The 26,052-nt window shown below is 32.5% G+C and overlaps 2 protein-coding genes across 4 annotated transcripts; one reads left to right on the top strand and one right to left on the bottom strand.

Moving 5' to 3' along the window:
• Positions 1–340: 340 nt before the first annotated feature.
• On the top strand, positions 341–4,648 carry LOC115700493 (protein argonaute 7-like). Its single transcript, XM_030628036.2, has 3 exons — positions 341–1,183; positions 1,641–2,886; positions 2,975–4,648. The coding sequence occupies exons 1-3, from the start codon at positions 766–768 to the stop codon at positions 4,425–4,427; spliced, it is 3,117 nt and encodes a 1,038-aa protein (XP_030483896.2). The 5' UTR covers positions 341–765; the 3' UTR covers positions 4,428–4,648.
• A 17,831-nt stretch (positions 4,649–22,479) lies between these two features.
• LOC115698689 (uncharacterized) lies at positions 22,480–25,396 on the bottom strand. Of its 3 annotated transcripts, none has more exons than XM_030625827.2 (7): positions 25,120–25,396; positions 24,467–24,565; positions 24,052–24,081; positions 23,829–23,930; positions 23,326–23,433; positions 23,083–23,137; positions 22,480–22,831 (listed from the first exon to the last, which is right to left on the bottom strand). In XM_030625827.2, the coding sequence occupies exons 2-7, from the start codon at positions 24,556–24,558 to the stop codon at positions 22,763–22,765; spliced, it is 456 nt and encodes a 151-aa protein (XP_030481687.2). In that variant the 5' UTR covers positions 24,559–24,565; positions 25,120–25,396; the 3' UTR covers positions 22,480–22,762. The 3 variants fall into 3 exon arrangements, with proteins under 3 accessions (XP_030481687.2, XP_030481688.2, XP_060958754.1); XM_030625828.2 differs by having other exon boundaries at positions 25,091–25,387; XM_061102771.1 differs by lacking the exon at positions 22,480–22,831 and having other exon boundaries at positions 23,080–23,166; positions 25,120–25,390.
• Positions 25,397–26,052: the final 656 nt, after the last annotated feature.

Genomic DNA, 26,052 nt, shown 5'->3' with positions numbered 1-26,052 from the left:
AGAACACCAGGTCTGCAAGCAAATGGTCCCAGAAGAATGAAATAATATTAAAAGTTACTGTGTCGTTTGCATTGTCACATGTAATTAATAAGCAAGGGGATGAATTGATGTAAAGTCTGAAAGAAGTAGGCAATCACTGTCAGAATTAAATAAGCTTTTTTAGTTTATTTCTCATTTAAATAAAACTAAAAAGAGTATTTCCCTCCTGCTTTGACTTCCAAGTTTGAAGTTCCAACCATATTCACTAGCAGATTAAAAAAATAATAAATAACAAAATAAAAATGTAAGGACATTTCCCTTTGTGTTTGACAGATTGTCAATGTGTATTCATAAAAGGTCATTTGAAATACCCTAAACATAAACAAAATCCTCTAAAAATTATATACTCTCCCATAATCATATTTATTTACACACACACATACACCCAAACCAAACCCAATAGTTTGCAAAACTCCAAATAAACTCTTCCTTCACTCTGGTGTGGCTTTCCCATTTCTATTAAGGCAACCCAGACCCTTCACTTTTTCCCCACCTTTGAAAGCTATGTTTATTCGGACCTTCCTTAGTAGGAGCTGGACACAAAGAACCTTGGGAACTAAAACCAAACACCTTCTCTCCCTCTCTCTGAAAAAACTATAGTTTTTTTGCTGATATACCTTCAAGCTGCAACCAAAAACAATATTCTTCTCTCTGTTTTTTTTTATTTATTATTTATTATTTATTTTTTATTTTTTAAAGAAAGACCTTTTCTTATCTTCCTCTTTCATGGAAGAGACAGAGGACTCTAATGGTAACAAGAAATACAAAGACAAAGCGAGAAGCTTAAAGGGTAGAAGAACCAGCCCTCAAAATAGTCATGAGTATCAGTATCGGTATCAATATCAGTATCATCAGTACCAGTACCAGTACCAGTATCAACAACAGCTACTTCAGTACTCAAATCAGTTTGGAATCTGTAACCAAAACCAATACAATACTCATAGATACTACCAAGCTCTTCTTCCTCTACCACCTCCAATACCGATACCTTTGCAACTGGCTTTAACACCACCTCTCCCTTTGAACCATCATCATGGCTTCAGATCAAAAACCCGCCTCCACAAACCTCCATGCAAGCAGAAAGACAATCCTCCTTTTGCTGCATCTTCGGACACCCAGGTCTCCAATGTCACAATTTCACCAGGTAATAATTGGAAAAGCTTTCATCCTTTTTGTTTGTTTTGTTTTTTTTTCTTAGTTATTATCTTTCTTTCTACCCTTTAAATTGCTTGTTCTTGGGAATGCAACAAAAATAAAATTTCGTTTTTAGTTAGTCTTTTCTTTTTTGGGGTGGTACGTAGTTCGTTTCATTGAGCTTTTATGAATAAGATGATTCGTAGAAAAAGCATATATTTATATATATATATATATATATATATATATATTTCTCTCTTTGTTTATTCTTTTTGTACACACACACACTCTCTCTCTCTCTCTTATAATTATCCATCGGTTCATATTCTAAATATATAGTTTTCTGTAATGAGAGTAAAACTCATTCCAAGATGTTTAAGGCTTAAAGTTAAATGTTTCTAAATATATGCAGTAGTAGTGGTGTAGAATCGTTGTAACTCACTTTGCTCTTCATATGTTCATCTCAGAGGGGCTCCAAAAGCAAAGTAGTTTGCCTCTCAAACAAGAAGATGTATGGAAGTTTCAAAAGCATACGTTCACAGGTGGAAAACCAGGTCAAGCCCTGGTACCAGCAAGGAGACCAGATTCTGGTGGTGTAGAAGGGTCAGTTATATCCCTTTTGGCAAACCACTTTCTAGTCCAATTTGATTCCTGTCAAAGGATTTTCCACTACAATGTTGAAATATCTCCTTATCCCTCCAAGGAAATAGCCAGAATGATCAAAAAGAAACTGGTAGAGGACAACTCTGCTGTTCTATGTGGTGCTATTCCTGCCTATGATGGTCGGAAGAATCTTTACAGCCCAGTTGAATTCCAAAAAGATAAACTTGAACTCTTTATAAGCCTTCCAATACCCACAAACAAACCAAGCCTTCCATATGGAGAACTCAATGGATTTCAAGAGAACCATCAACAGCTTAAAGTGTTTCGGTTAAACATCAAACTTGTGTCCAAGCTTGATGGGAAAGAGCTGAGTAATTACTTGAACAAGGAAGGAGATGATTGGATTCCTCTTCCTCAGGACTATCTCCAAGCCTTGGATGTTGTATTGAGGGAGGGTTCCATTGAGAAGTGCATACCTGTGGGGAGATCACTCTATTCCAGCTCAATGGGAGGGACTCAAGAAATTGGAGGAGGAGTTGTTGGGTTGAGAGGGTTCTTTCAGAGCCTTAGACCAACTCAACAAGGACTAGCTCTTAATGTGGATTTCTCAGTGACTGCTTTCCATGAAAGCATTGGAGTAATCTCGTACTTGCAGAAGCGCCTCGAGTTTCTTCGAGACCTTCCTCAAAGGAAGACAAGGGGTTTGATTGGTCCCGAAAGGAAGGAAGTGGAGAGAGCATTGAAGAACATGAGAATCTTTGTTTGCCATAGGGAAACTGTTCAGAGGTACCGTGTCTATGGCTTAACTGAGGAAGCCACTGAGAATCTGTGGTTTGCAGATAGGGATGGGAAGAATCTAAGGCTGATCAGTTATTTCAAGGATCACTATAACTATGACATACAATACAGGAATTTGCCATGCTTGCAGATTAGTAGGAGCAAACCATGTTATCTTCCAATGGAGCTATGCATGGTATGTGAAGGCCAGAAATTTCTTGGAAAGCTCTCAGATGATCAGACCGCACGAATACTTAAGATGGGTTGCCAACGGCCTAAAGAGAGAAAAGCTATTATTGATGGTGTCATGCAAGGCCCTGTTGGGCCAACAAGGTAACCTCAATCTGGAAGAAAAGAATAGATTGTGTTGAATTGCCAACAATATTTCTTTGTTATATTTTCATTTCTTGTGTTTTGGCAGTGGCGTCCAGGGAAGAGAATTCAAACTCCACATCTCCAGAGAAATGACAAGATTAAATGGAAGACTTCTTCAACCTCCAAAACTAAAATTTGGTGACGGAGGGCACATTAGAGACCTGGTTCCCTCTCGCCGTGATCGACAATGGAACCTTCTGGACAACCATGTATTTGAAGGGACTCAAATTGAAAGGTGGGCGTTGATAAGTTTTGGCGGCAACGCTGAACAGAAATCAAGCATTCCAACGTTCATAAACCAACTGACTCAGAGGTGTGAACAGTTGGGCATATTTCTTAACAAAAACACAATCATTAGCCCCCAGTTTGAACCAACACAAGTCCTGAATAATGTTTCCCTTTTGGAATCTAAACTCAAAAGAATTCAAAGAGTTGCATCAAACAATCTCCAACTGCTAGTCTTTGTTATGGAAAGAAAACACAAAGGGTATGCAGATTTGAAGCGAATAGCAGAGACTAGTGTTGGGTTTGTAAGTCAGTGTTGCTTGTACCAGAATCTCTCTAAGCCAAATTCACAGTTCTTGGCAAATTTGGCTCTTAAAATCAATGCCAAAATAGGTGGTTGCACGACTGCTCTATACAATTCATTGTCATCTCAGATCCCACGACTGCTTCAATCCGATGAGCCTGTGATCTTCATGGGTGCAGATGTTACTCATCCTCATCCACTCGATGATGTCAGCCCATCTGTTGCTGCTGTTGTTGGCAGCATGAATTGGCCAGCAGCAAACAAGTATGTTTCAAGAATGAGGTCCCAAAAGCACAGGCAAGAAATCATTGAGGATCTTGGTGCCATGGTAGGAGAATTGCTGGATGATTTCCACCAGGCAGTTGGCAAACTCCCCAAGAGAATAATTTTCTTCAGAGACGGAGTAAGTGAAACCCAATTCTACAAAGTTCTTCAAGAGGAGCTGCAGGCCATTAAAGCAGCTTGTTCTTCTAGATATCCTGATTCAAAACCTCCCATAACTTTTGCTGTAGTCCAGAAAAGGCACCACACTAGATTGTTTCCTTTCAAACTAGACCCTTCAATTGTACAGAACCAATTTTTTGATGAAAATATTGCCCCAGGGACTGTGGTGGACACAGTGATCACTCATCCAAGAGAATTTGATTTCTATCTTTGCAGCCATTGGGGTATGAAAGGAACAAGCCGACCAACACATTATCATATTCTGTGGGATGAAAGCCAATTCACTTCCGATGAACTACAAAAACTGGTGTACAATCTTTGTTATACATATGTAAGGTGCACTAAACCAGTTTCTTTGGTTCCCCCAGTTTATTATGCTCACTTGGCTGCTTACAGAGGCAGGCTTTACCTGGAGCGATCGGACTCCAAAACTACTATATCCTCACTTTCTCGAGCTGCTTCTCCAAAGACTATGCCATTACCCAAACTTAGTGAGAATATCAAGAAGCTCATGTTTTACTGCTGAAGTAATTAGGTGCTGCTGCTAATCCCAATCCCCTTTTGCTTATCAAAGAACGAAGTTCACTCCAGTATAACAAAGTTAACCCAACTATGCCTCCTAAGTTAGCACTCAACTGATGATCACTTGTGAGTTGTGATTGATTAACTAGCAACCTAATTAACGATATCATGAAACTGTTGTAATCTTCTAATATTTATTGAATAGGAGAACTCAATTGTTAAACATCTTCTATCTTAATTGGCCTTTCAGTTAAAAACATTTTTTTCCTTTAATGAGAACAAACCTTCGAACTTGAACAAGCATAGCTTTGGATAAGCAAAGTATATTCTCACTCACTGTAATACTGTATGACCTTTTTTTGATAACCCCAAGTATTTAATTTTAATTGTATCTCTACGTTCCATTTCCCACCTTTTCCAGCTTTGATTGCATCATTTTGGACTGAAATATGTGTGTGTGTGAGAGAGAGAGAGAGAGAGAGAGAGAGAGAAATAGATACTTCTTTGATATGTGTGCTTTGCACAGGGATAGGGTCAGGGTTAGGGCCAGTTTTGGGACAGGGAGCATAAGAAAATTTTATTGAAGTAACATAGCTACCTCTTGTCAGTGTTTTATTCATATCATTGTTACTGTTCACAAACCAAACCACTTACCATGCATGCAACAACATGGTGAAAAGTTCAATTCAATTATAAAAATGAAAAAGAAACCAAAGTAAATCCAAAATACTACTTATTAATTAAATGAACAAACATATATGAGGAAAAGAAAAGGGTTCCACCAAACCACGAGGAATGGGGACACCTATTACTCTGAAGACACTGAAACACTGCAGTCCATAATGGAACCAAAAGAAAGAGAGAGAAAGAAAGAAAGAAAGAAAGCAAGGAATAAAGGGAAGAGCCAAGAAAAGATGGGAAGTAAAGGATACTGAAGTATGAGTTTGTGACTTCCCCTTTTGTCTCTTCATTTTATGAATAATTTCATTTGCTTTTTTCTCTTTTGTATATATTATTGTATTTGTTTTTTTTTTATTATTTTACCAGCACAGCAGTGTTGAATTATTGTTTAGTATTAGCTCACTCGCCATAGCCTTCTACTCTATGTGTCAGAGACGCCTTTGAGTACTGCACGGCCACCATGACTCGACAGAAAGACTGGAAACCAAACGTGCGTTTTGGCAGAAGGGTAGTGGAGGCTAACTAGTGTTTAGTAGGACTACCAGTACCACTTTGCTAACCTCTCTTCCTCATCCAACCTAACTATACTGTTTCATCATTTTTACTTCCTATAACAGTAGTGTTTACTTATGCAGAAGATTAATTAAGTCATTTTCTAAACCACACTCACACTACTATATGAACGGGGTGGTGTGCATGGTTTACATATATCATCGTATAATTTAATAATTATAAATTAAACATCACTATAATTTTTTTTCTTAAAATAAATTCTTCCTTACTAATATTAATCAAACATCTCAATAACTTAATGTTCATAACCAAAGTTTCAACAAAATAACAATAAACTATTAAATTTTTAACAAACTTTAAAAATTTGTAGTACATCCACTAAAAGGGTGTTTATGTAGATTTCATTATCTGTTTTGATGTTATAAGAGTTTTGATATTTTTTTTTAATTTTTTTAATAATTGTATATGTTGTAGTTATTTAAGATTATTTAAATTTTTTTCAAAAAAAAAAAAAAAAAAGATAATTTACAATATCAAAAATAAAGTAAACAAATATTTGAACCTACATAACTACAATATACATGATCATTTTTTTTAAAAAAAAAAAAAAAAAAAAAAAATCATTTAAAAAAAAAACTGAAAAATTTTCCCTAGATGCCAAACTAAATAAAATGTGTACTTCAAAATTTAAAATTGGTATGAACATAACATGATGATAACATAAACTCGTAAATTATTTGTTTTGATGAATTTTTGAAGAACTTTTGGTTATACAGTAGAACCTCTATTTAAGAATACTCTATTCAAGAATAACCTCTAATTTGTTATAAAAAAATCAAGTCCCGATTTGGGCCAGTTATAAATAAGAATAACCTCTAAATTGTAATTAGTTATACATTTTCTAAGTCCCATATTAACAAAGTATACCTCTATATAAGAATAATTACATCTTAATAAAATATGTACATGCATTTTATAAATTTATTTATGTAAAATTAATAATTTTATTATAAATTATAATACATGTATGAAATTATATTTACTCTAAAATATTTCTATTATGATATAGTATTAATGATTATTTATTGTTATTATTGTTACATTGATATTTTTTGGTTTTTTAATTATTTTTTCTTAGTGTAACTCTATTTAGTTATAACCTCCCAATTAGAATATAATTTACTTGGTCCCAAGTGTATTCTTAAATAGAGGTTCTACTGTATTATAAATGATTGAAGAATAATTTTTTTTTTATATTAAATATATATAGCTTGTTAGAAATCTTTTAAGTAATTCATAAGAATCAATAATTATAAATATATGATTATCTATAAACTTTCCCAACAACTTATATAGTAACTTAATGGTTTGAGTAATTTTTCCAATTTTTAGCAATTACACAAGTCCACAACTTCACTTATAATATATCTAAAACACAATGATAAAAGATACAATAAAATATATTTAATACATGATAAAATGTTAGTACGAGTTTGAGAAAAAATAAAATGCAATTAGAAATATTAAACTATTACTTAATTCAAAAGGTCAATATATCACATGTTTTTAAAATAGAAAATAGTAATTTGAACTATGCTTTATCTAACATAGGAAGAAAAAATTTCACACAACTCATAAATTTAAATAAAATAATAATAATAATACTTTCAAATAAGGTACACATGGGTTAAGTTGGTTGGGTTAGAGATATTCTAATAAAAAAAAATTATGGTAACCCAACCTACTTAGTACAATCATATAAAGGGTGAGCTAAGTTGGGTTCATTAAGTTGAGATAATATTTTCACGTATGGACAAAAAGAATAAAATATTAACAAATATACGAATACACAGAGATTTAAACTTTTATACGGTAATACATATTTTAATTATAAAATATGCAGTGTCATCATCAATAACACCTTCGTTACTCTGCCATTGATCTTGGACCAAACTTTTTGATACAATGCATGATCCTAAAAAAACTTTCCTATTGGATTAGCCAGGTTGAAAAAAAAAATCATCAAAAAACGTAAATCCATCAATCAGCAAAATCCTTTAGAAAAAATATACTTAAAAACAGGTATGATACATCCGAAACACAAATCTCAAAATAAATTGGGTAAGATCTATACTACATAACCTAAAATTGTAATTTCAATATTACAAATCATACAATAAAGAGCTGAAAAATTATTGAGCGGAGCTCCTTATTAAATCTAAAATTATATTAAAAATAAGTATGAAATATCAGAAGCACAAAACTTGAAATGAACGGGGTAAGATCTATACTATATAACTTAAAATTATTTCATACTAGAATGACTTGAAAAATTATTGATCGGAACTCCCAATCAAATTGCAAAAAAAAAAGTTTCAATGTATTGAATTACTATATAATACATTGAAATTAATTTTGATAATTACTAATTGGATTATATACTGAGGATTGACTGCTATTGATTGTTAAATTTGATTTGAAAAAATAAAAGAAAGATATATAACAAGGAATGTTTATTTATTTTATTTTTTTATGAATAAGAAAATTGTTGATTGCTTGTTTAATTTATGTAATTCATTTATATTTATTCACCTATAATACATATAAAATTGTGTTTCATATATTTTGAAACTTTAATTTATTTTGGTCATATAAACATAAAAATTGTTGATTTATTGTTAATTATTTGCAACAAAATTGATTTTGTTCATTGGATGTTAGTAATTATAAATTTTATTTTCATAAAAAAATTAATGTTTTACAAAAAATAAAGAATGTTTATTGTTGATTGATTGGTTAATTTATGTAATTTAATTATTTTTATACATGAAAAAAAAATAAGTTAATTGGAGTTTCATAAATCTTGTTGTGTTAATTTACAGAAAAGTAGAATCAACACTGGTTCTAGTTCAAAACGATGGATATTGGGATGAGAACAATCAATACATTGTTTTCGAAGCTACACTAGAATATGCATCCACGCAAACTACAAATATACTGAATTGGTGGACAAACTGTTGTGAAAACATAACTGCAACAAAAATACAACGATCCTACAAATGCAATTTCAGGTACAATCTGGATATCCAGCATTAAAGATCATAGATGATAAAAGCGTGGGCCTTGCAGTTAAAACTAAGAGAAAAGGACATAAAAAATATCCTTTGTGCATATATATGGAATTCCCAACACAAATATCATTTTTTCCTGAGGTTGACACAGGGCAAGAGGTTCACATGCTTGAATATGAAACTCAGCCAGGGAAACACCAACACATCAACAAATAGAAAACAAAAATGAAGATAATGAGGCATTCAACTTTGTTGACTATGCACAAATAGTTACCGCAAAAATAATGGATAAACTTTTAAGACAGATTGATCAACAAGAAATCAACGATGAAGAAGTATTGGTCATCATGGATAAACAACATCCAGAACTCGAAAAAGGGCAGATGTACAAAGATAAAGAAACATTGAAGAGTGTCCTCAGCTACTTTGCAATAAAACAACAATTTCAATACAAGATCAAAAAAATTTGCACAAAGAAATTTCAAATTGAGTGTTTAGATAAAAATTGCAAGTGATCACTAAGAACACCAAAGAATGATGCAACAGAGAATTTCATTGTAAGGACATACAATGAGAAACACACTTTCTCACTAAGCATCAAATTTGGGGATCAAAGGCTAGCATTTGCAAAGATAATAGGGAATTGTATTAAATATAAGTTTTAAAACATGAAAACAACAACAACACCAGTAGATATTAGATTTGACATGAATGATAAATTTGGATAACAAATCAATTACATAAAGGCATAGAAGAGTAGGGAGCACACTCTAAACATTGTTATAGGAAAAGCTAATGAGTCTTATCAGTTACTGCCTAATTATTTCTATATGCTCCAAAAAATAAATTCAAGATCTGTAGTGCACATCTATATTGAAGAAAATAATAACTTCTTGTTTTGTTTCATGGCACTAAACACTTCACTGCAGGCATGGAATAAATATAGACCTATAATTGTAGTGGATGAAACTTTTATAAAAGCTACATATGGGGGAACATTACTAACAGTTAGTGCACAAGATGCAGCAAGTAAAATATTCTCACTAGCTTTTTGAGTGGAAGATTCAGAAAATGACATCTCATGAGAATCGTTCTTCGAAAAATTAAGAACAATATTTGGTGTTAGACAAGAACAATGTGTTATATCTAATAGACATGAAAGTATAATCAAAGCAGGCCAACAAATTTTCCCTAGAACATATGGATATTGTGTGTATCACCTACTCAACAACTTGAAAAAAAATTCAAAGTTCTTTGAAAAGTCCTTTTCTCATGCAACAAAGACATAAACGGCTCACGAACCTAAAATATGTACCCCCACGTGAAAAATATATATGGATGGGGCTTTAAACGAGAATGGATCGGGAGTAGGGATAGTGATGGTATCACCCGAAGGCTTGAAGCTCCAAACAGCTTTGTGGTTTAAGTTTCCTACCTCTAACAATGAGGCAGAGTACGAAGCTCTACTGGTTGGGTTAAGACTATCAAAAGTCGTAGGAGCTCAAAGAATAGAAGTCTTTAGCGATTTGTAAAACTGAAAAAAAAAAATACTTTGAAGTGTAAAAATAGAAAAAAAAATAAGGAGAATTATCTCATATACTATTTGTTAACTTTTTTTTGTTTATTTTTTTATTTTTACGGTTTGGGTTGCTCTAGTGATTGCTTTGATAATTTCTATGTAGGTTGCTATGTGAATTTTGGTTGCGATTTAAACTGATTTATTAGTTCTCATGTGAGTTGTTATATAAATTTCTGTAAAAAAAAAAAAAAAAAAAAAAAAAAAAAAAAAATTGCGGTGATGAAGTTAAAATAAAAATGAATTCCACTTTGGCGTATTTGATTAAGAAAGGGGACAGAAAAATATAAATCACAAAATACACTTTGCACTCTGTTCTTTTTCCCAACTAGAGATAACAATATACTGTATATTTGATGAAAACACAGGCCATGAGACATCACCATCGCCATTAATAAATAAACACAAGTATCAAGGCCAATAAGTTAATAAGTGTCAATGACCGATTCCTTATGTCGGTGATGGAACCTTATACTAACTAGTAACTACTTCCTCATCCTGCTTTCTCTCTTATTCTACATTCACCTCACCATTACCAACTCAACACACAAGCTCACATAAACGACTGTTAGACTATGAAATAGTATACGGATTTAATAGTAATTTATAAAAAGTGTGAATCATTATAAGTATGTAATTGTATAGCTATTATGAGATATGAATTCAAAAAATAAAATTTTTGTTCAATTGAGAAATGAGCTATCTTAAAGAGCGCATTTAGAAGATTTGTCATGTCTCGAAAAAGACCCATATCTATGAACGACATGTCGTAATCTTACAAACAATGACGTGTATTAAACTATTATTTATATATATTAGAGTGGTCTATCAATCAAATAACCAGAGTAGTGTTTGTTAGTATTTCGAGCCTACGTTTTGATCGGACGGATGGAATTGTTTACTGCCAAGCTAACGGTGTGACAATAATGTAAAGGACACAAATGAATGAGCAAGCCTCAAGGGTCAGATGAGATCAGTGTTAGATATTGTTAATTAGGAACAGTTGTGAAAGATTCCACCTGTACAACTGTGTTGTGAAATTTATCATAGTTGATATCTATCTATCTACTGCTGTCTTATCTTCTTCTATTTCTTTTCAGTTAAGAAAATGAAGTGCTGAACGACATCTCTATTTAAATTTTCAAACTAAAGATTCCAGATGCCCTACCAACACAACACACTTACATGATCAAGTAATAACAACAATTACATTATTTGATTTTTCTTATATTGTCGCTTTTCCCGAGAGTGTTTCAAGTTGAAATGTTAAAATTTGTTTTTAGTTGTGTCTTTTGGATTGATAGAAAAGGAAACATAGACTAGAAGATCTATGTTAACATAAATAATATTTCATTATTTAGTTGAACTTTCAAATCAATATTGTAATACTGGATTGACTGATTGATTGATTTTACCGTAATTCAGGTTTGATTGGTACTATCTTTTTCTTTTTTGTTAAAAAAAAAAAAAATTGTTTTTTCAAATGAATTGGTAGGCAGGCCCGGCCCTGGGCATAGGCGGGCTAGGCCTGTGCCTAGGGCCCACTCAGCCTAGGGGCCCAAAATTTTTTTTTCTTCTTTTAAAATTATACATTTTTTTTACCGATTTTGAAAAATACCACATTTTTTCTAACATAAGGGCCAAAATTTTTTTTTTCTCCTATGGCCCACTTTCATTCAGGGCCGGCCCTGTTGGTAGGTATACACGATTATTAGTTTTTAAAAGGTTTTTTTTTTTTTTTACAACAAAATAACATAATTATAAAAAAGGTGAAAAAAAAATATTTTAAAAACTTATTACATGAAATTAAATATTATAATCATTAAATAAAAAAATATATGTTTATTAAAACTCAAAATAAATATTTTCGTAAAATTAATTAAATAGTTTTATAAAAATAAAGTTAAATATTTATTTTATTAAAAAATAAATGTTTATTATCTATTTTAGTATGAATTATTATACTTTAATAATTTTTTTTTAATAAAATACAATATCAAAATTATAAACATTAATGTATATAAATATAAATCAATACTTAAAATTACTAAAAATAAACATGACACATAAAGTGATATAATAAACATATGTGAATATTAATATTTTGTTTATTAAATTAGTATGTTTAATAAATAAAAAAAAAAATAAACATATATATATGGAACACTTCTTAATGGGTATTACCCATGAATGGTTACTAAACAAATTTAACTATAAATATTAATTTTAAAAATATCAAATTATCGAATTTTGATCTAATAACGAATAATGAAATCACAAATTTGAATTTCTATGCTTAATTTAACTACTTAATTAAAAAAAATATCAAAAAATATCTCTTTTTACACTATATCAAAAAATATGTTCATACAAAAATATTTAAGTCAAACTCAACTTATTCTTTTCTTATTTTTTTTGCTAATTTTTTTTATTATTATTTTGTTTTAGCGATGGAACAATCTCAACCCATATGATATAAAAATGAGAGATTTTTTTAGTTAGATAGAAAAATTAAGCATAAAAACTCAAAATTTTCTAATTTTACCCATTCATAGGTAATACCTATTATGAGTGGACCCATATATATAAAGTATTTTATATTATTAGTATGTTTATTATAATTGTAAAGATAAAAATACTACACTAAAATAAGTATATTTTCTTTTTATTGTTTCTATATATTGATTATTTTCTAATGAGTTAGTGAACTAATTTTCTATCGAAGTATAATTTTTTACATCAAAAAATAAATAAACAAACATAACTTTATAAACTCCAAAAATTATTTAATTAGAAAAAATAAACATGACACAATAAACAAAGAAAAAATAAAGATAAATAATTTTTTTATATATATTTACTACTTATTTTCTAAAAAATTACTAAAAAATAAATATAACACTCATAGAGTGATATAATAAACCTATATGAATATTATTATTTTGTTTATTAAATTAGTATGTTTAATTAATAAAAAATAAAATAAACACATATATAAAATATTTTATATTATTAGTATATTTATTATAATTGTAAACATAAAAATAAACATAGACAATATTACCATATATATAATAATCAATAATTATTAACATATATATTATAAAAAAAAAATTGAAAAAAAGTTTTTAATTATATATAAAAATGTATGATAAAATAGTAATAAGTTTTTTGCACATATTTTGTAATTAATAAAAATAATGTATATAAAATTATAAAATACCCTTTTTAAAATGTTTAGATATTAACTTAATAATTTCATCAAAGAGTACTTAAGATTTAATAATACTACTAAACCTTCGGACAAATTTTTTTTTAAATCTGTTCAAACAAAATATGTAGTATTTAAAAAGTTTAGGAACTAAAAAGTAAATTGGAATTGTGTTGGTGGAGATATCTCTAAGGAGAAGGGGCTTGATTTGGGTGCTATATTGGGAATTAAGTTAACTACTCCAATATATTTAGGGTGAATTGCTCTCAGGGAGCCATGCTTTAAGGAAGCTCATAGAGGATTGACATAACCTATGCACAATCCCTCTTATACTACAGCTAACACACTCAAACAGTTGCCACTATTATGGACCCTTCAAACCTTTGTGAAGTGTTTGAAGACGTTGTTCAAATCAATCAAGATGACATTACTTTCTCCCTCAATCCGGGGGAAGTTGACGAGCCACAGGAAGAAAACAAAGTTCTACTTGGGGAGATATTCAGCAGGTATATGCTTGGAAAAGGAGCCATTCAAGGCTCTCTTAAATTATCATGGAATGAAATCAAGGGATGGAAGTGGAAGGAGCTTGAGGGTTGGCTTCTACAGTTGACATTTGCAAACAGAAATGATGCCATGAATGAGCTGGCTAGACGCCCATGGTTTGTTTGTGGGGCTCTTCTGGTTATTATGCCGTGGCCAGCTTGGCTAACTCCGGCGGAAGTCCGATTGATAAAACCCCTATCTAGGTCAATGTGGAGAGCATTCCCCCATTCTATTAGAATCTATCTAATGTGAAAGAACTTGCAACAAAGGCCTCCCCAGTTTTTGACCTGCCGCAGGGCGTAGAAGATGTTGTTGGAATGAGTACCCTGCGATTTAGGGCCACCATTGATCTCAATAAACCTATTTTCGCGGGTTTCTTTCTCAAAAGGCAGAAACTAAAAGATCTATAGATATAGTACAAGTATGAAAAACTACCAAAGTTATGCTTCAAGTGTGGCCTCTTCACCCACTGAGGATCAAAGTAAGCAAACAACGAAGGGTGGTACGGCAAAGGATAGCCCTCTCATGTCTCTTAATCCAGCGATATTCTCCACTGGAAGTAGCCCTGAAGAAAGGCCTACTAGGCGTAGGGGCAGACCGAAGAGGCAGAGTATACCAGAACAGGAAGAGAGTCACACCCCGAAACGGAGGGGTCGACCGCCAAAGGATCACAAAGGACTTTCCACGACTCCCAGAACCTTCAAATGGACGAATACTGCTAAGTCAAAGAAAAGCGTAGGAACCGTGATCACAAGCCTGCGGGAAGGAAACTCCTTCGATCTTAAAGTGAACCTGGATAATCACTTTGTTGTTATAGAAAAAGACTCTATAGTTAACAAAGGATGTAGAATCACAGAAATCCTAGATGGAAAACCAAGTGGTCAACAATCCCAACAGGGGCTTGATGGAATGGATTTTTGCTTTGGGGCTATGGAGACTTGCCCTCAAAAGTCTCTACAGTCTCCATGAAGATTTTGGCCTGGAACTGTTGTGGACTCGGGAACCCCACGACAGTTCGGCAATTGGCGGCACTTGTTCGTCAATACCAACCCGAGATGCTTCTTTTATTAGAAGCCCGCATAACCGCAACCAGATTTCAAGCAGTTAGTAAGCGTTTGAAATTCGAAAATAATCACTACGTCTCGCCCGTAGGGCTCTCTGGGGGAATCGGGCTTTGTTGGATGAAATGGGTTCTATGCAACATCACTAATGCAAACAAATTTGTCATTGAAGGGGACATAACCTCAGACCCCCAAGGTGTCAAATGGCATTTTCAAGGAATGTATGGCCCCCCTCATGGAAGAGATGAGGAAGATCATTGGCTAAGCATAGGGGAAACGATTACTGCCTCTCAAATTCCAACGCTGATCCTAGGAGACTTGAATGGCACTCTGTGTGACTCGGAATACCGCAACTACTCAAAAAAAAAGGCAGTTATTCTCGTTACGCTTTCGATCTCCGCAGAATGGTAAGCTGTGTAGGAGTGGTGGACCTGGGGTACCACGACCCTCCTTTCACTTGGACAAAAAGTAATATTCAATCCCAACAGGGGAGGCTTATAAAAGAGGCTCGATTGGACCGTAGCTTAGCCACTACCGATTGGCGTATTTTGTTCCCTAGTGCAGTGGTTAATCATCTATCTGCCACGGTATCGGATCATAGGCCGATCTTGCTTGACACTGCTGTTGGAGTTAACTGCAAGGGTCGCCTATTTAAATACGAAAACATGTGGGCAAGAGACCAACGCTGCTTCTGGGTGGTGAGAGAAGCGTGGGCTAAAAGACTACATCAAAATTCGATGACCAATTTCCATAGAAAGGTGAAGCAAACATGCAGGAAACTGAGTTGGTGGAACAAAACACAATTTAAGAAACTGAGCCTTCAAGTTGCAGAAGCCACTTAAGCCCTGGAACAAGTGGAAACCAACCACCCGGATGATCATCTGGGTATCATGAAGGCGAAAAAGCAACTTAATGAAGCACTACTAAGAGAAGAAATTCACTGGAAACAAAAGTCAAGAATCCAATGGCTTCAAGAGGGAGGTAAATGCTCGAAATTCTTTATGGCATCAACGATTGTCAAAAGAAGGAAGAATTATATTCAATGTATCAAAAGCTCTGTGGAGGGTGATTGGATTCGAGACCCCATTGATATTGCCAACTATTTTTTGGAGAGCTACAAGGAATTATACAAGGATCAACAAAATAGTCCACAACCTATGCTTCAAGAGGTATTCCCTAAACAGATAGATGATAATGATAATTTATTTCTTAACGCTATACCTGATATAGCCGAAGTCAAGGCAGCGATAGATGAAATGGGGAAGGACAAGGCTCCTAGACCAGATGGTTTTCCGCCAAGCTTCTATGTCCACCATTGGGACACCGTCAATGCTGATTTGGTGGAAATGGTTATCCATTTTTTCTCAAAGTTAGAACTGCCCAATTACATAAATGATACGTCCTTTGTTCTAGTGCCAAAGAAGGACAATCCGGCCTTGACGAAGGATTACAGGCCCATAGCCCTTTGTAATGTGGCTTACAAGGTAAAATCCAAGATCATTGCGACAAGGCTTAGGAGTATAATTTCGAAAATCATATCCCCAAACCAAGCAGCGTTTGTCAAAGGAAGATGCATAGCCGAGAACACAATGATAGCTCAAGAAATTGTCCATTCCTTGTCTATAAAGAAAGGAAAGAGGAGATACATGCTAATCAAATTAGATATGGATAAGGCGTATGAAAAGATGTCTTGGGAGTTCATGTTGGCAGTTCTTAACCAACTCGGCTTCAGTCATACTTTTACAAAATGGATTCGTGCTTGTATTTTTGTACAACAAATAAAACTCCTTCTTAATGGGGCGGTGGCGGGGAAGTTTGTGCCAGAAAGGGGTCTTAGGCAAGGGGACCCCCTATCTCTGACTCTATTCATACTGGTGGCGGAAACGCTCTCTAGAATCCTCCTGGAGAATGAAAAAAAAGGCCTCATTAAAGGGTTTAAAGTTGGTAGAAACAGGGTCACGGTCAACCACTTAATGTTCGCAGATGACATCATCCTATTTGGGCAAGCAACAATGAAAGAAGCTAAAGCATTTCAGGAGAGTCTTGACACCTATTGCCAATGGTCAGGGAAATATATCAACCGTATGAAATCTTCCGTATATTTCTCCAAGGGTGTGCAAAGAGGGAAGGATCAAAGTATTTCACAATTTTTGGGGATGAGCAAAATGCATTCGAAGGCGATGTACCTTGGGCTACCCCTGTTCAGATCAACCAAACGCACAGAAGATTACAAACCTATTGGAAATTATTTTACCAGGATCTTAGATCTACTCACAAGTATGTTTATTAACATCCTAAATATGAACTTTCTAAAACGATGAAATAAACACGTATAAAGTTTAAGAAACCTTACATTGGGTGCAGCGGAATTCAATGACTCATTCCGTTCAGATCTCTAACCCTTGTATCCTTTCTGTCGCAGAGTATTATCAAGATCTGAACCTAGATCTCTTTCTCTGAATCCTTGATGCTGAAACTCCTTTGCTGATGATCTTTCTTCACGATCTTCCTCACTATGATTGAGGTATTGCTTGCTGTGTGTGGGCACTACTCTAATCACTAAGGTAATTTCAAAATTTTAAGGAAGAAGAGAGAGAGAGGGTGGCGGCCAAGGTAGAGAGAGAAGGCTCAGATTTTTCTGATTCAGGAGTGTTAATTTTCCTGAAGCCTTCACTATCTATTTATAGCATTCCACTAGGGTTTGGTTTGAATTATTTGACATTAAAATAATGAAAATATCAATTTAAAATGCCTACAAAAGTGGCCGGCCATGGATTGGTGGATTTGGGCCTTGCTTTTTGCAATTTTGCAATTTTAACACTTTTGTATCTGATTTTCTCAAAAATGCCAATTTTCTAATTCAACCATTTAAATGCCAATTCTAACTATTTAATAACTATAAATAATTATTAAATAATATTGTCATTTATCATATTTATTAATTGAACCATACAAAGTATCATAATTAACAAATATGCCCCTATTAACTCTTTCTTTACAATTTCGCCCTTACTTAGTGAAAATTTCACAAATAGACATAGTCTAATTTGTTAATTATAATTGATTAATCAAAACCAATTACATGAGTCTTACAAACAATATTATCTCAACTAGTGCGGGGACCATGGGTCTATATAACCGAGCTTCCAATAAGTAGATCAAGAATTTAGCACTAAAATTCACTAACTTATTAATTCTTCGTTGAATCCACGCATAGAACTTAGAATTGCACTCTCAGTATATAGAATGCTCTATATGTTCCACCATATAGACGCATCATTAGTTATCCATTGTTATAATCCTAATTTGATCAATGATCCTCTATATGAATGATCTACACTGTAAAGGGATTAGATTACCGTAACACCCTACTATGTATTTTATCCTTAAAACACTTGACCCCGTATAAATTATATTTCAGCTTATGTGAAATGAGTACTCCACCATTTATGTTCGTTTGGTCAAGCTCGAAGGAGATCATCCTTTGCTTACTATTCGCCACATAGAAGCTATAGATTCCATGTTTATGCTAGCGCTCTCACTCAATTGCACTACCGTGTTCCCAAAATGTATGTATCACCCTGACCTAAAAGTAGGCTTAACTAACAAATCAAAGAACACGAATAGCCTTTCAAGATTGAGCCTAATCATAACAGGATTAAGAACATTCGATCTAGGATCAACTTGGCGATATTGACTTGAATAGATTTTAAGGTAAGTTTAATTAAATCTAAGTTAAAGTTCAATATCGGTCCCTTCCGATGCATACTCCATGCATCCAACCTGAGCTTTACTTTAACCAATGTTCTAGAAAGAACATAGCATTTCTCCAAATACAGTAGAACCTCTATTTAAGAATACTCTATTCAAGAATAACCTCTAAATTTGTTATAAAAAAAATAAAGTCCCAATTTGGGCCAGTTATAAATAAGAATAACCTCTATATTGTAATTAGTTATACATTTTTTAAGTCCCGTATTAATAAAATAGACCTCTATATAGGAATAATTACATCTTAAAAAAATATATACATATATTTTATAAATTTATTTATGTAAAATTAATAATTTTATTTCAAATTATAGTACATGTATAAATATTATATGTACTCGAAAATAATTCTAATATAATATAGTATTAAGAATTGTTTATTGGTAATTTCGTTACATTGATATTTTTTGATATTTTGATTTTTTTTTTTTTCAAGTGTAACTCTATTTAGTTATAACCTCTCAATTAGAATATTATTTTCTTGGTCCCAAGTGTATTCTTGGATAGAGGTTCTACTATACAAGTAAACTCTTGTTGTAGATTATCATATCAGTAAAACTCTGTGTCTGATAAATCTAGGAAACTTTATTCACATAGTCATGTTTACTTTCCAATGTGATGACAACACAATAAACAGGATCAAGTATGTGAAAAGGGTTTAAGATGAATTTATAAATCAAATAGACAAGCAATTGATAAAGTGAACCAAAACATACACAAATGAATGAAAAATACTTCTGTTTCTTTATTGATGTTGAATAAAATAGATTACATTGAAATGGAGTTTTATTTAGGGCATAAAACCTAACAAAACCAGTGGTTGACAAAGTGTTAAATCGGGTGCAACGCTGGAAGGCTAAGCTCTTATCTAGTGCAGGCAGAGCGTGTCTCATCAAATCGGTTGGTTCTACGTTAGCTAACTATGTCGGTTCATCAGATGTCCTTCCAAGTGCCACGACTAACATGATTGACAGAACCTTACGGGATTTTTGGTGGGGTGACACGAAGGAAAAACGGGTCCTCCACCCAGTGGCATGGTGTTGGAATTATTTTACCAGGATCTTAGATTTACTCACAAGTATGTTGTTTAACATCCTAAATATGAACTTCTAAAACGATTATAAATAAACACATATAAAGTATGAGAAACCTTACAGTAGTTGCAGCGGAATATAATGTCTCCTTCCACTCAGATCTCTAACCCTTGTATCCTTTTTGTCGCAGAGTATTATTATGATCTGAGCCTGAATGTCCTTCTTGTTGAAATTGGATTCTTCACGATCTTCCACACTATGATTGAGGTACCACTTGATGTGTGTGGGCACTACTCTATCACTCAAGGGTTTCGAATTTTAATGGTGAAGAAGAAGGCTTAAAGTGGCAGCTAGGTTTAGGGAGAGAAGGCACTCAGTTTTTCTGAAGAAAGATGTGTTAATTATGAGAAATGCTAAAAGGCAACCCTCCTTGGTATCATACCACTATTAGTTTAATAAAGTAGCAGGTCTCATATAACTTAAAAAAAATAATAAGATTTAGGGAATATCGCTAACCAATCGTAAGGTGTCACCTATTAAAGGTGTTGTGCACCATTGATACCCAATAACAATGTTCTTTAGTTATAATTATGTGATCCTTAACATTAAAGTTATTATTTCAAAAAAAAAGACATAAAGTAGGCTTTTGTTAAAAATTAATTAATATTTTTTAATAAAAAATTTAAACGTGGTAAAAAGCAATTAAAATATTATTTTAAGTATCGCGTACAACTGATTCTATTATTATTATTATTATTATTATTATTATTATTATTATTATTATTATTATTATTATTATTATTATTATTATTATTATTATTATTATTATTATTATTATATGTTAATTTTTTTAAAAAAAGAGCCAAAAACGTTAAGGTATATATTTTGATTGATATTTTATGTATGTAAACGAAATTTACGATTGATTTGTTAGGCTATTTTTAGCTTAAGTTCTGGATCAATTTTATAGTTATTTTCTCTGTCAATGTTATCTTTTAAAATAGTTTTACACTTGATTTCCTTTATTTCGGATCCCCGAGGCATTAGAGTTCAAATTCTATCAATTGTTGAAAAGACGGGGCAAACTGGAGAAAAATCTACTGAAGCTAACAAAAATGATTCAGTAATCGCGACCCTTTTTCATGGTCGCGACTATGGTCGCAACTGCGAGGTGTAGGAAGAAAGCACGATTTTTGGTTTTTGCCTATGGTCGGGACTAGGCTTTATGTAGTCGCGACTATGGGCTAAACATGGGAATTTTGGACAATTTTGGACTTTCGCCATTCATAGGTAGCAACCCTAATTTCTATTTAATGGGCTCTTGTTTTAGAACAAAATAGTCAAAAATAGGACTCGAAAAGTGAAAGAAGGAGGCAGAGGAAGCAATTGTATAGCGACCCGGAGCACAATTACCAACTAGTTCTTTCTTTAACTCTTGATTTTTATATTAATTTCTGTTTTAAATTTGATTATGGATGTTATCATGGATTTTATGATCTAAACTCCTATTTAGGGAGATGATGAATGTTGGTTGACATTATTGCCTAAGTTAATGATAATTGCTATTTCTCCTTTCTTGAGTGTGAATTTATCCATATTTGTGTTTAATTACATGTTTAAGATTAATCACATTTTGCATGCTTTAAGATCTCAATTCAAAATCTAAAAAGTAAAAATTGAGAATGTTAAAAATTGGATAAACTAGGTTTGTTGTAAAACGAAAGTGTTTGCATAGCCTTAGTGACATTGAGATTATTACGTAATGTTGATTATATGTTAAGCTAATTTAGAGGTGATAAGATAACATATGATTTAAGACCTAAAAGATCTGAAAAGAGTTAGGTTAATCTTTATAATCTATCATTCACATTTAGAAAGAGAATACTAATTAGCATTAATAATTGGGTAATTAAATCAATAGGATTTTTTTCCCTAATTTGTCATCTTTGATTAAATACTTTTATTGCTAAATGTTATTGCATTTCTTAATTTTATTGCTATCAAAATTATTAGTTTGCCAAATCGAAATATAAGTCTAATTTAGTAGTATTTAGTTCAATTTCCTGTGGGATCGACCTCACATATGTGAGTACTACTTGATAACATGTTCATATTTTTCGTAACATAATTATATTTGATTTAAGTTTCAATACTTGTTATGGAATTTATTTTTTATTTTCTAATTTTTTTTAAATATTTTATATTTTTATAGAAAAATTATTAAAATAATAATAAAATATCAATTTGTAAATTTATGCTTTTTTTTTATAGAAAAATTATTGAATGATAGTAGAACATCAATTTGTAAATTTATGCTTTAATAAAATATTAAAATTGAAAGAATTGGAAAAATGAGAAAAATAGTTTTGGAGTAATTTTTTTGATACGTGCTGTATATACTAATTTAATTATGTTAATTTTTTTTTTGGCATATAAATTAATTACTATGATATATTAACTTTTTTTGTGTTACGGTCTATCAATACTGTGCTACATGCAGTATATATAATGATATAGTATAATTTGTTAGCGGACATTTTACTAAATTTTTTTAAAGATACATCATTTGGGATTAATTCTTAAGTCCTGCTTGAATTGGGTTAACTGTGAACTTTCTTAATTTGATATACCATCATCCTGCTATAGATGATTGACAGAAGAACTCTTTAACTAGTAAACAATAAATTACACTATTAGTAATGCTGGACTAAGTGGACTTCAGGCTTTCTCCAGAGCCTCAAGTGTAATATACGATTGGTCCGAAATTCATCAAAAACTTCTCATCATAAAATGATTCATATCCTCTCATACTCGATTGTCATTTAAAACTACAGTTTGAAACGATGAAAGAGGCATTTTGTGTGCAAATTATAACACGTTAGAAGATACGCTGGGGTAAAGGTTTCTCTGCTGGAAGTTGGAGCAACTCCCTTATCCCTTCGCATACCTGAAGTAGAAAAATAATTTACTCATTTAACTGAACCAAAATTTTATACAAATCCAAACAAAATATTTACAATTGTACAAAGAAACAATGAATAATGTTATAGGCGTGTATTAGAAAAAAGGTAAGAAAGGAAGCAGCCATGGATGAATGGAAGGAGTAAGAAGAAAGTTTTAAGCAATGCTCAGATTCTTGAGCCTATATAGAAGAAAAAGAGCCCACAATTTATGATTACAATTTGCAAATGAACTTACCAATTTTATCTGGGCTTTAATTGATGCAATAAGGTGAGTATACTCTTCAACTTGCCTGTAAATGTGTAATAGGGGATCAGTATACTGAACTTACCCAAAAGAAGTAAAGAGAAGCTTGGTGAGAATTGTTAGTAAAGCATCCCATCCAAGTTGCATCCACCATTATATGTAAAAACACCCAATAGTCATGTTAGATGTGTAATTTAATTAAGAAATAATAATAATCAGAGAAAAAATACTCACTTGGATAATCTTTCCTCCCTTAAAGTTATATAATTTAAGGCTTCGGACCACGTGAACTCTGCATGAAATCCTAGCCCAATATCTACAAATATGCGTGTAGTGTCTGGCCTGTAAGCAAGCAGAAAAAGTATCCCCCAGGACCCAATATTGTCAGTAAATACAGTGTGTAAAGCACCACTAATACTACCAGGTGAAAAAGGTAAATCTAAAAGCTGAGAGCTTTCCTTATTTTTCAAAATGTACATATTGACCAATGAATCTAATGTTATACTACATTTTCTTCAGGTTCTGAATGGTAACCCATATTGCATATGAACGCTTACTGAGCAAAAGTAAGTACTTTATGGTAGTAGTTAATTTTTCACCACATAACCATGAAAATAAACAAATAAACATCAATGTACTAAGAAAACATTCAAGATGCAAGTATGAATCGTTTTCACATATTGCAGTGCCAGTCCACAGGAAGCATCAGCACAAAGACACTAATACAGAAGACTTACACATCAGCTTGCATGTATACTTCAGAGCCAAGATTAACCTGTGTCCTAAGACTGGTTACACTATTTTCCTCCATTGTTTCTATATTCTTCCGTAAATCTGAGCTTAGATTCATTCAAGTCAAGTTGTTCATGAATTAAAATGGTAGAGCTAGTTATACGGAAATAAAGATAAATTAGCCATATATTGTAGAAGTTTCCAAAAGAAAGAAATTGAAAAGGATACAAAACTTTTTGTTGCTCAAACACCTTATCCCTGCAAAAGAAGAAGATTGAAGGCAGTGAAAAAGTGTCAAATTTTACCTCCAACAAGCAAGAAACTAACAAGCATTATCCACAGGCATCTCAGGCTATTGAACAACTTATTTAAGCATCATATCCCTTGATCAACCTTAGAACTTCCTCATAAAATAATAGGAATTGATGCAGTTCTGATTAAGCATAATATCACATAACCCAAGCATAAGAAATTCAAGCTAATGCATTTACAGCTTATCAATCTTCTATAATGATGCAACATAGATTCCCTTCTAAGAACATTGTAAAAAAACAGGTATTCAGGAATAATCATTGGTTTTACAGCTGATAACCTGAACAAGAAAAGCTATGATAAGAGTCTACGAAATGTCGCTATTACCTACCGTTCAGCTATAGCACGAACGAGATCTGGTTTCAAGCGGTGGTCGACAAATTCCTCGTATTTCAGTACTTTTTCTGGGCGATAGTTGTCCATTTCAGTCCTAAAATAACAGTTTGACTCCAATTAGGGTCTTCCACGATACAGAGATAAATGTAGAGAGGAATTCTTTCAGGCAATTTATCAAAAATCATAATAACATGATCATGGAAAAATAGCAACAACCCAGATATATCGTAAAACTAAAACGGAAAAAAAAAAAAAGATGAACAACAAATATTGCATATAGTTCTTGATCCAAATCAAAATTACACATTCACATTCAGTCTTCTTCCCCTATGTACAGAGCAGTTGCCGAAACAATAACATTAGCTTTCCTTTTCTCTATCAATCATTTACCCAAACACCATAGCTACATCAGCTATATAGCCCCAATGAACACAACAACTAATTTGGCATTACACAGTCAAAGAAACACAAATATTTTAACAATAATCAACACAATATTTTAAAATTAAGCAGTGATTCGACACTTGAGGACAATCATCTCATTGAATTTAATGAATACCAACAACTCAGGAAATATATATATATATGTACATACACACAATTACACAAAGATATATACCGAGATTAAAAGTTGCAGGTCAGCGTTACCAAGAGAGAGGGCAGGAGTCGAAGGAGTTTCTGTGACTGTGAAAGAGAGAGGCCGAGAGAGGGTTGCTGCAGCTGCTGTGAGACTAAGAGACGATAGAGAATGGTTGCCTTCCCTGTCTCCGAGAGTGGGTGGCTAAGGCCGGTGCAGGTGGAAGGGTGGGTGCTGTCCCTGTGCGGTGGCCGCTGGAAGAAGCTTGTTTCAAAGGAAATGTATTCCCTCTCAACTTTTAATATCAGTTTTAAGTGATCAACATTGGGTCTAATTTTTTTTTTCTTTCTTTTTGAGAACACATTGGTCCAATTCAAAAAAAAAAAAAGTTAAAATTATTTTACAAATACACAACAACAACAACAACAACAACAACAACAACAACAACAACAACAACAACAACAAAATTATAAAAATACTATTTCACGGAATTTTAAACATTTTTTATAATTTTTTTGATTTTATTTACAAAAAATACGGTCGTTTTCTTGTTGTTTTTATAAAAAATCGTAAAAATATAAAAGAAATTATTTAAAAATAAAAATATAAATTTTTTACAAAAGAAAAAAAATATCTTATGTAATTATCCCAAAAACTTTTATACCTATACTCTGCATTAAAGAATTTTTTTTTAGTTTTTCTTTTCTTTTAATAATGACTTAACACATCATTTTAAATTTTGAAAATTTTGAAATAATTTACAATATAAATTAAGATATTCAACTAATTTATTTCACATACATATAAAATTAAACAATCATGTTAGATAATAGTCATCTTCGAGACAGGACAAATCTCCTAAAATGCACTCTTCAAGTCAGTATCAAACTCCAATTGAACTAAAATTCTATTTTCTATTTTTATATCTAACAATAGCTACACAATTACATATTTATAGGCTTTTACACTCTTTACAAATTACTAATAAACCCCTGTAGCATTTT

This window comes from Cannabis sativa, chromosome 8 (genome assembly GCF_029168945.1).
Source record: "Cannabis sativa cultivar Pink pepper isolate KNU-18-1 chromosome 8, ASM2916894v1, whole genome shotgun sequence".
NCBI classification, from domain to species: domain Eukaryota; kingdom Viridiplantae; phylum Streptophyta; class Magnoliopsida; order Rosales; family Cannabaceae; genus Cannabis; species Cannabis sativa.
The sequence above is the reverse complement of the archived record's forward strand: the minus strand, read 5'-3'. Positions and strand labels throughout refer to the sequence as shown.

What these genes read in the sequence shown, in the direction of transcription:
- LOC115700493 (XM_030628036.2), top strand. Translation starts at nt 766, where the DNA reads ATGGAAGAGACAGAGGACTCTAATGGTAACAAGAAATACAAAGACAAA. An exon ending in CAATGTCACAATTTCACCAG is followed by an intron (nt 1,184 to 1,640) that starts GTAATAATTGGA and finishes TGTTCATCTCAG; the next exon opens with AGGGGCTCCAAAAGCAAAGT. An exon ending in GGCCCTGTTGGGCCAACAAG is followed by an intron (nt 2,887 to 2,974) that starts GTAACCTCAATC and finishes GTGTTTTGGCAG; the next exon opens with TGGCGTCCAGGGAAGAGAAT.
- LOC115698689 (XM_030625827.2), bottom strand. Translation starts at nt 24,558, where the DNA reads ATGGACAACTATCGCCCAGAAAAAGTACTGAAATACGAGGAATTTGTC. An exon ending in AGGGAGGAAAGATTATCCAA is followed by an intron (nt 23,138 to 23,325) that starts GTGAGTATTTTT and finishes ACACATTTACAG; the next exon opens with GCAAGTTGAAGAGTATACTC. An exon ending in TTAAAGCCCAGATAAAATTG is followed by an intron (nt 22,832 to 23,082) that starts GTAAGTTCATTT and finishes TTTCTACTTCAG; the next exon opens with GTATGCGAAGGGATAAGGGA.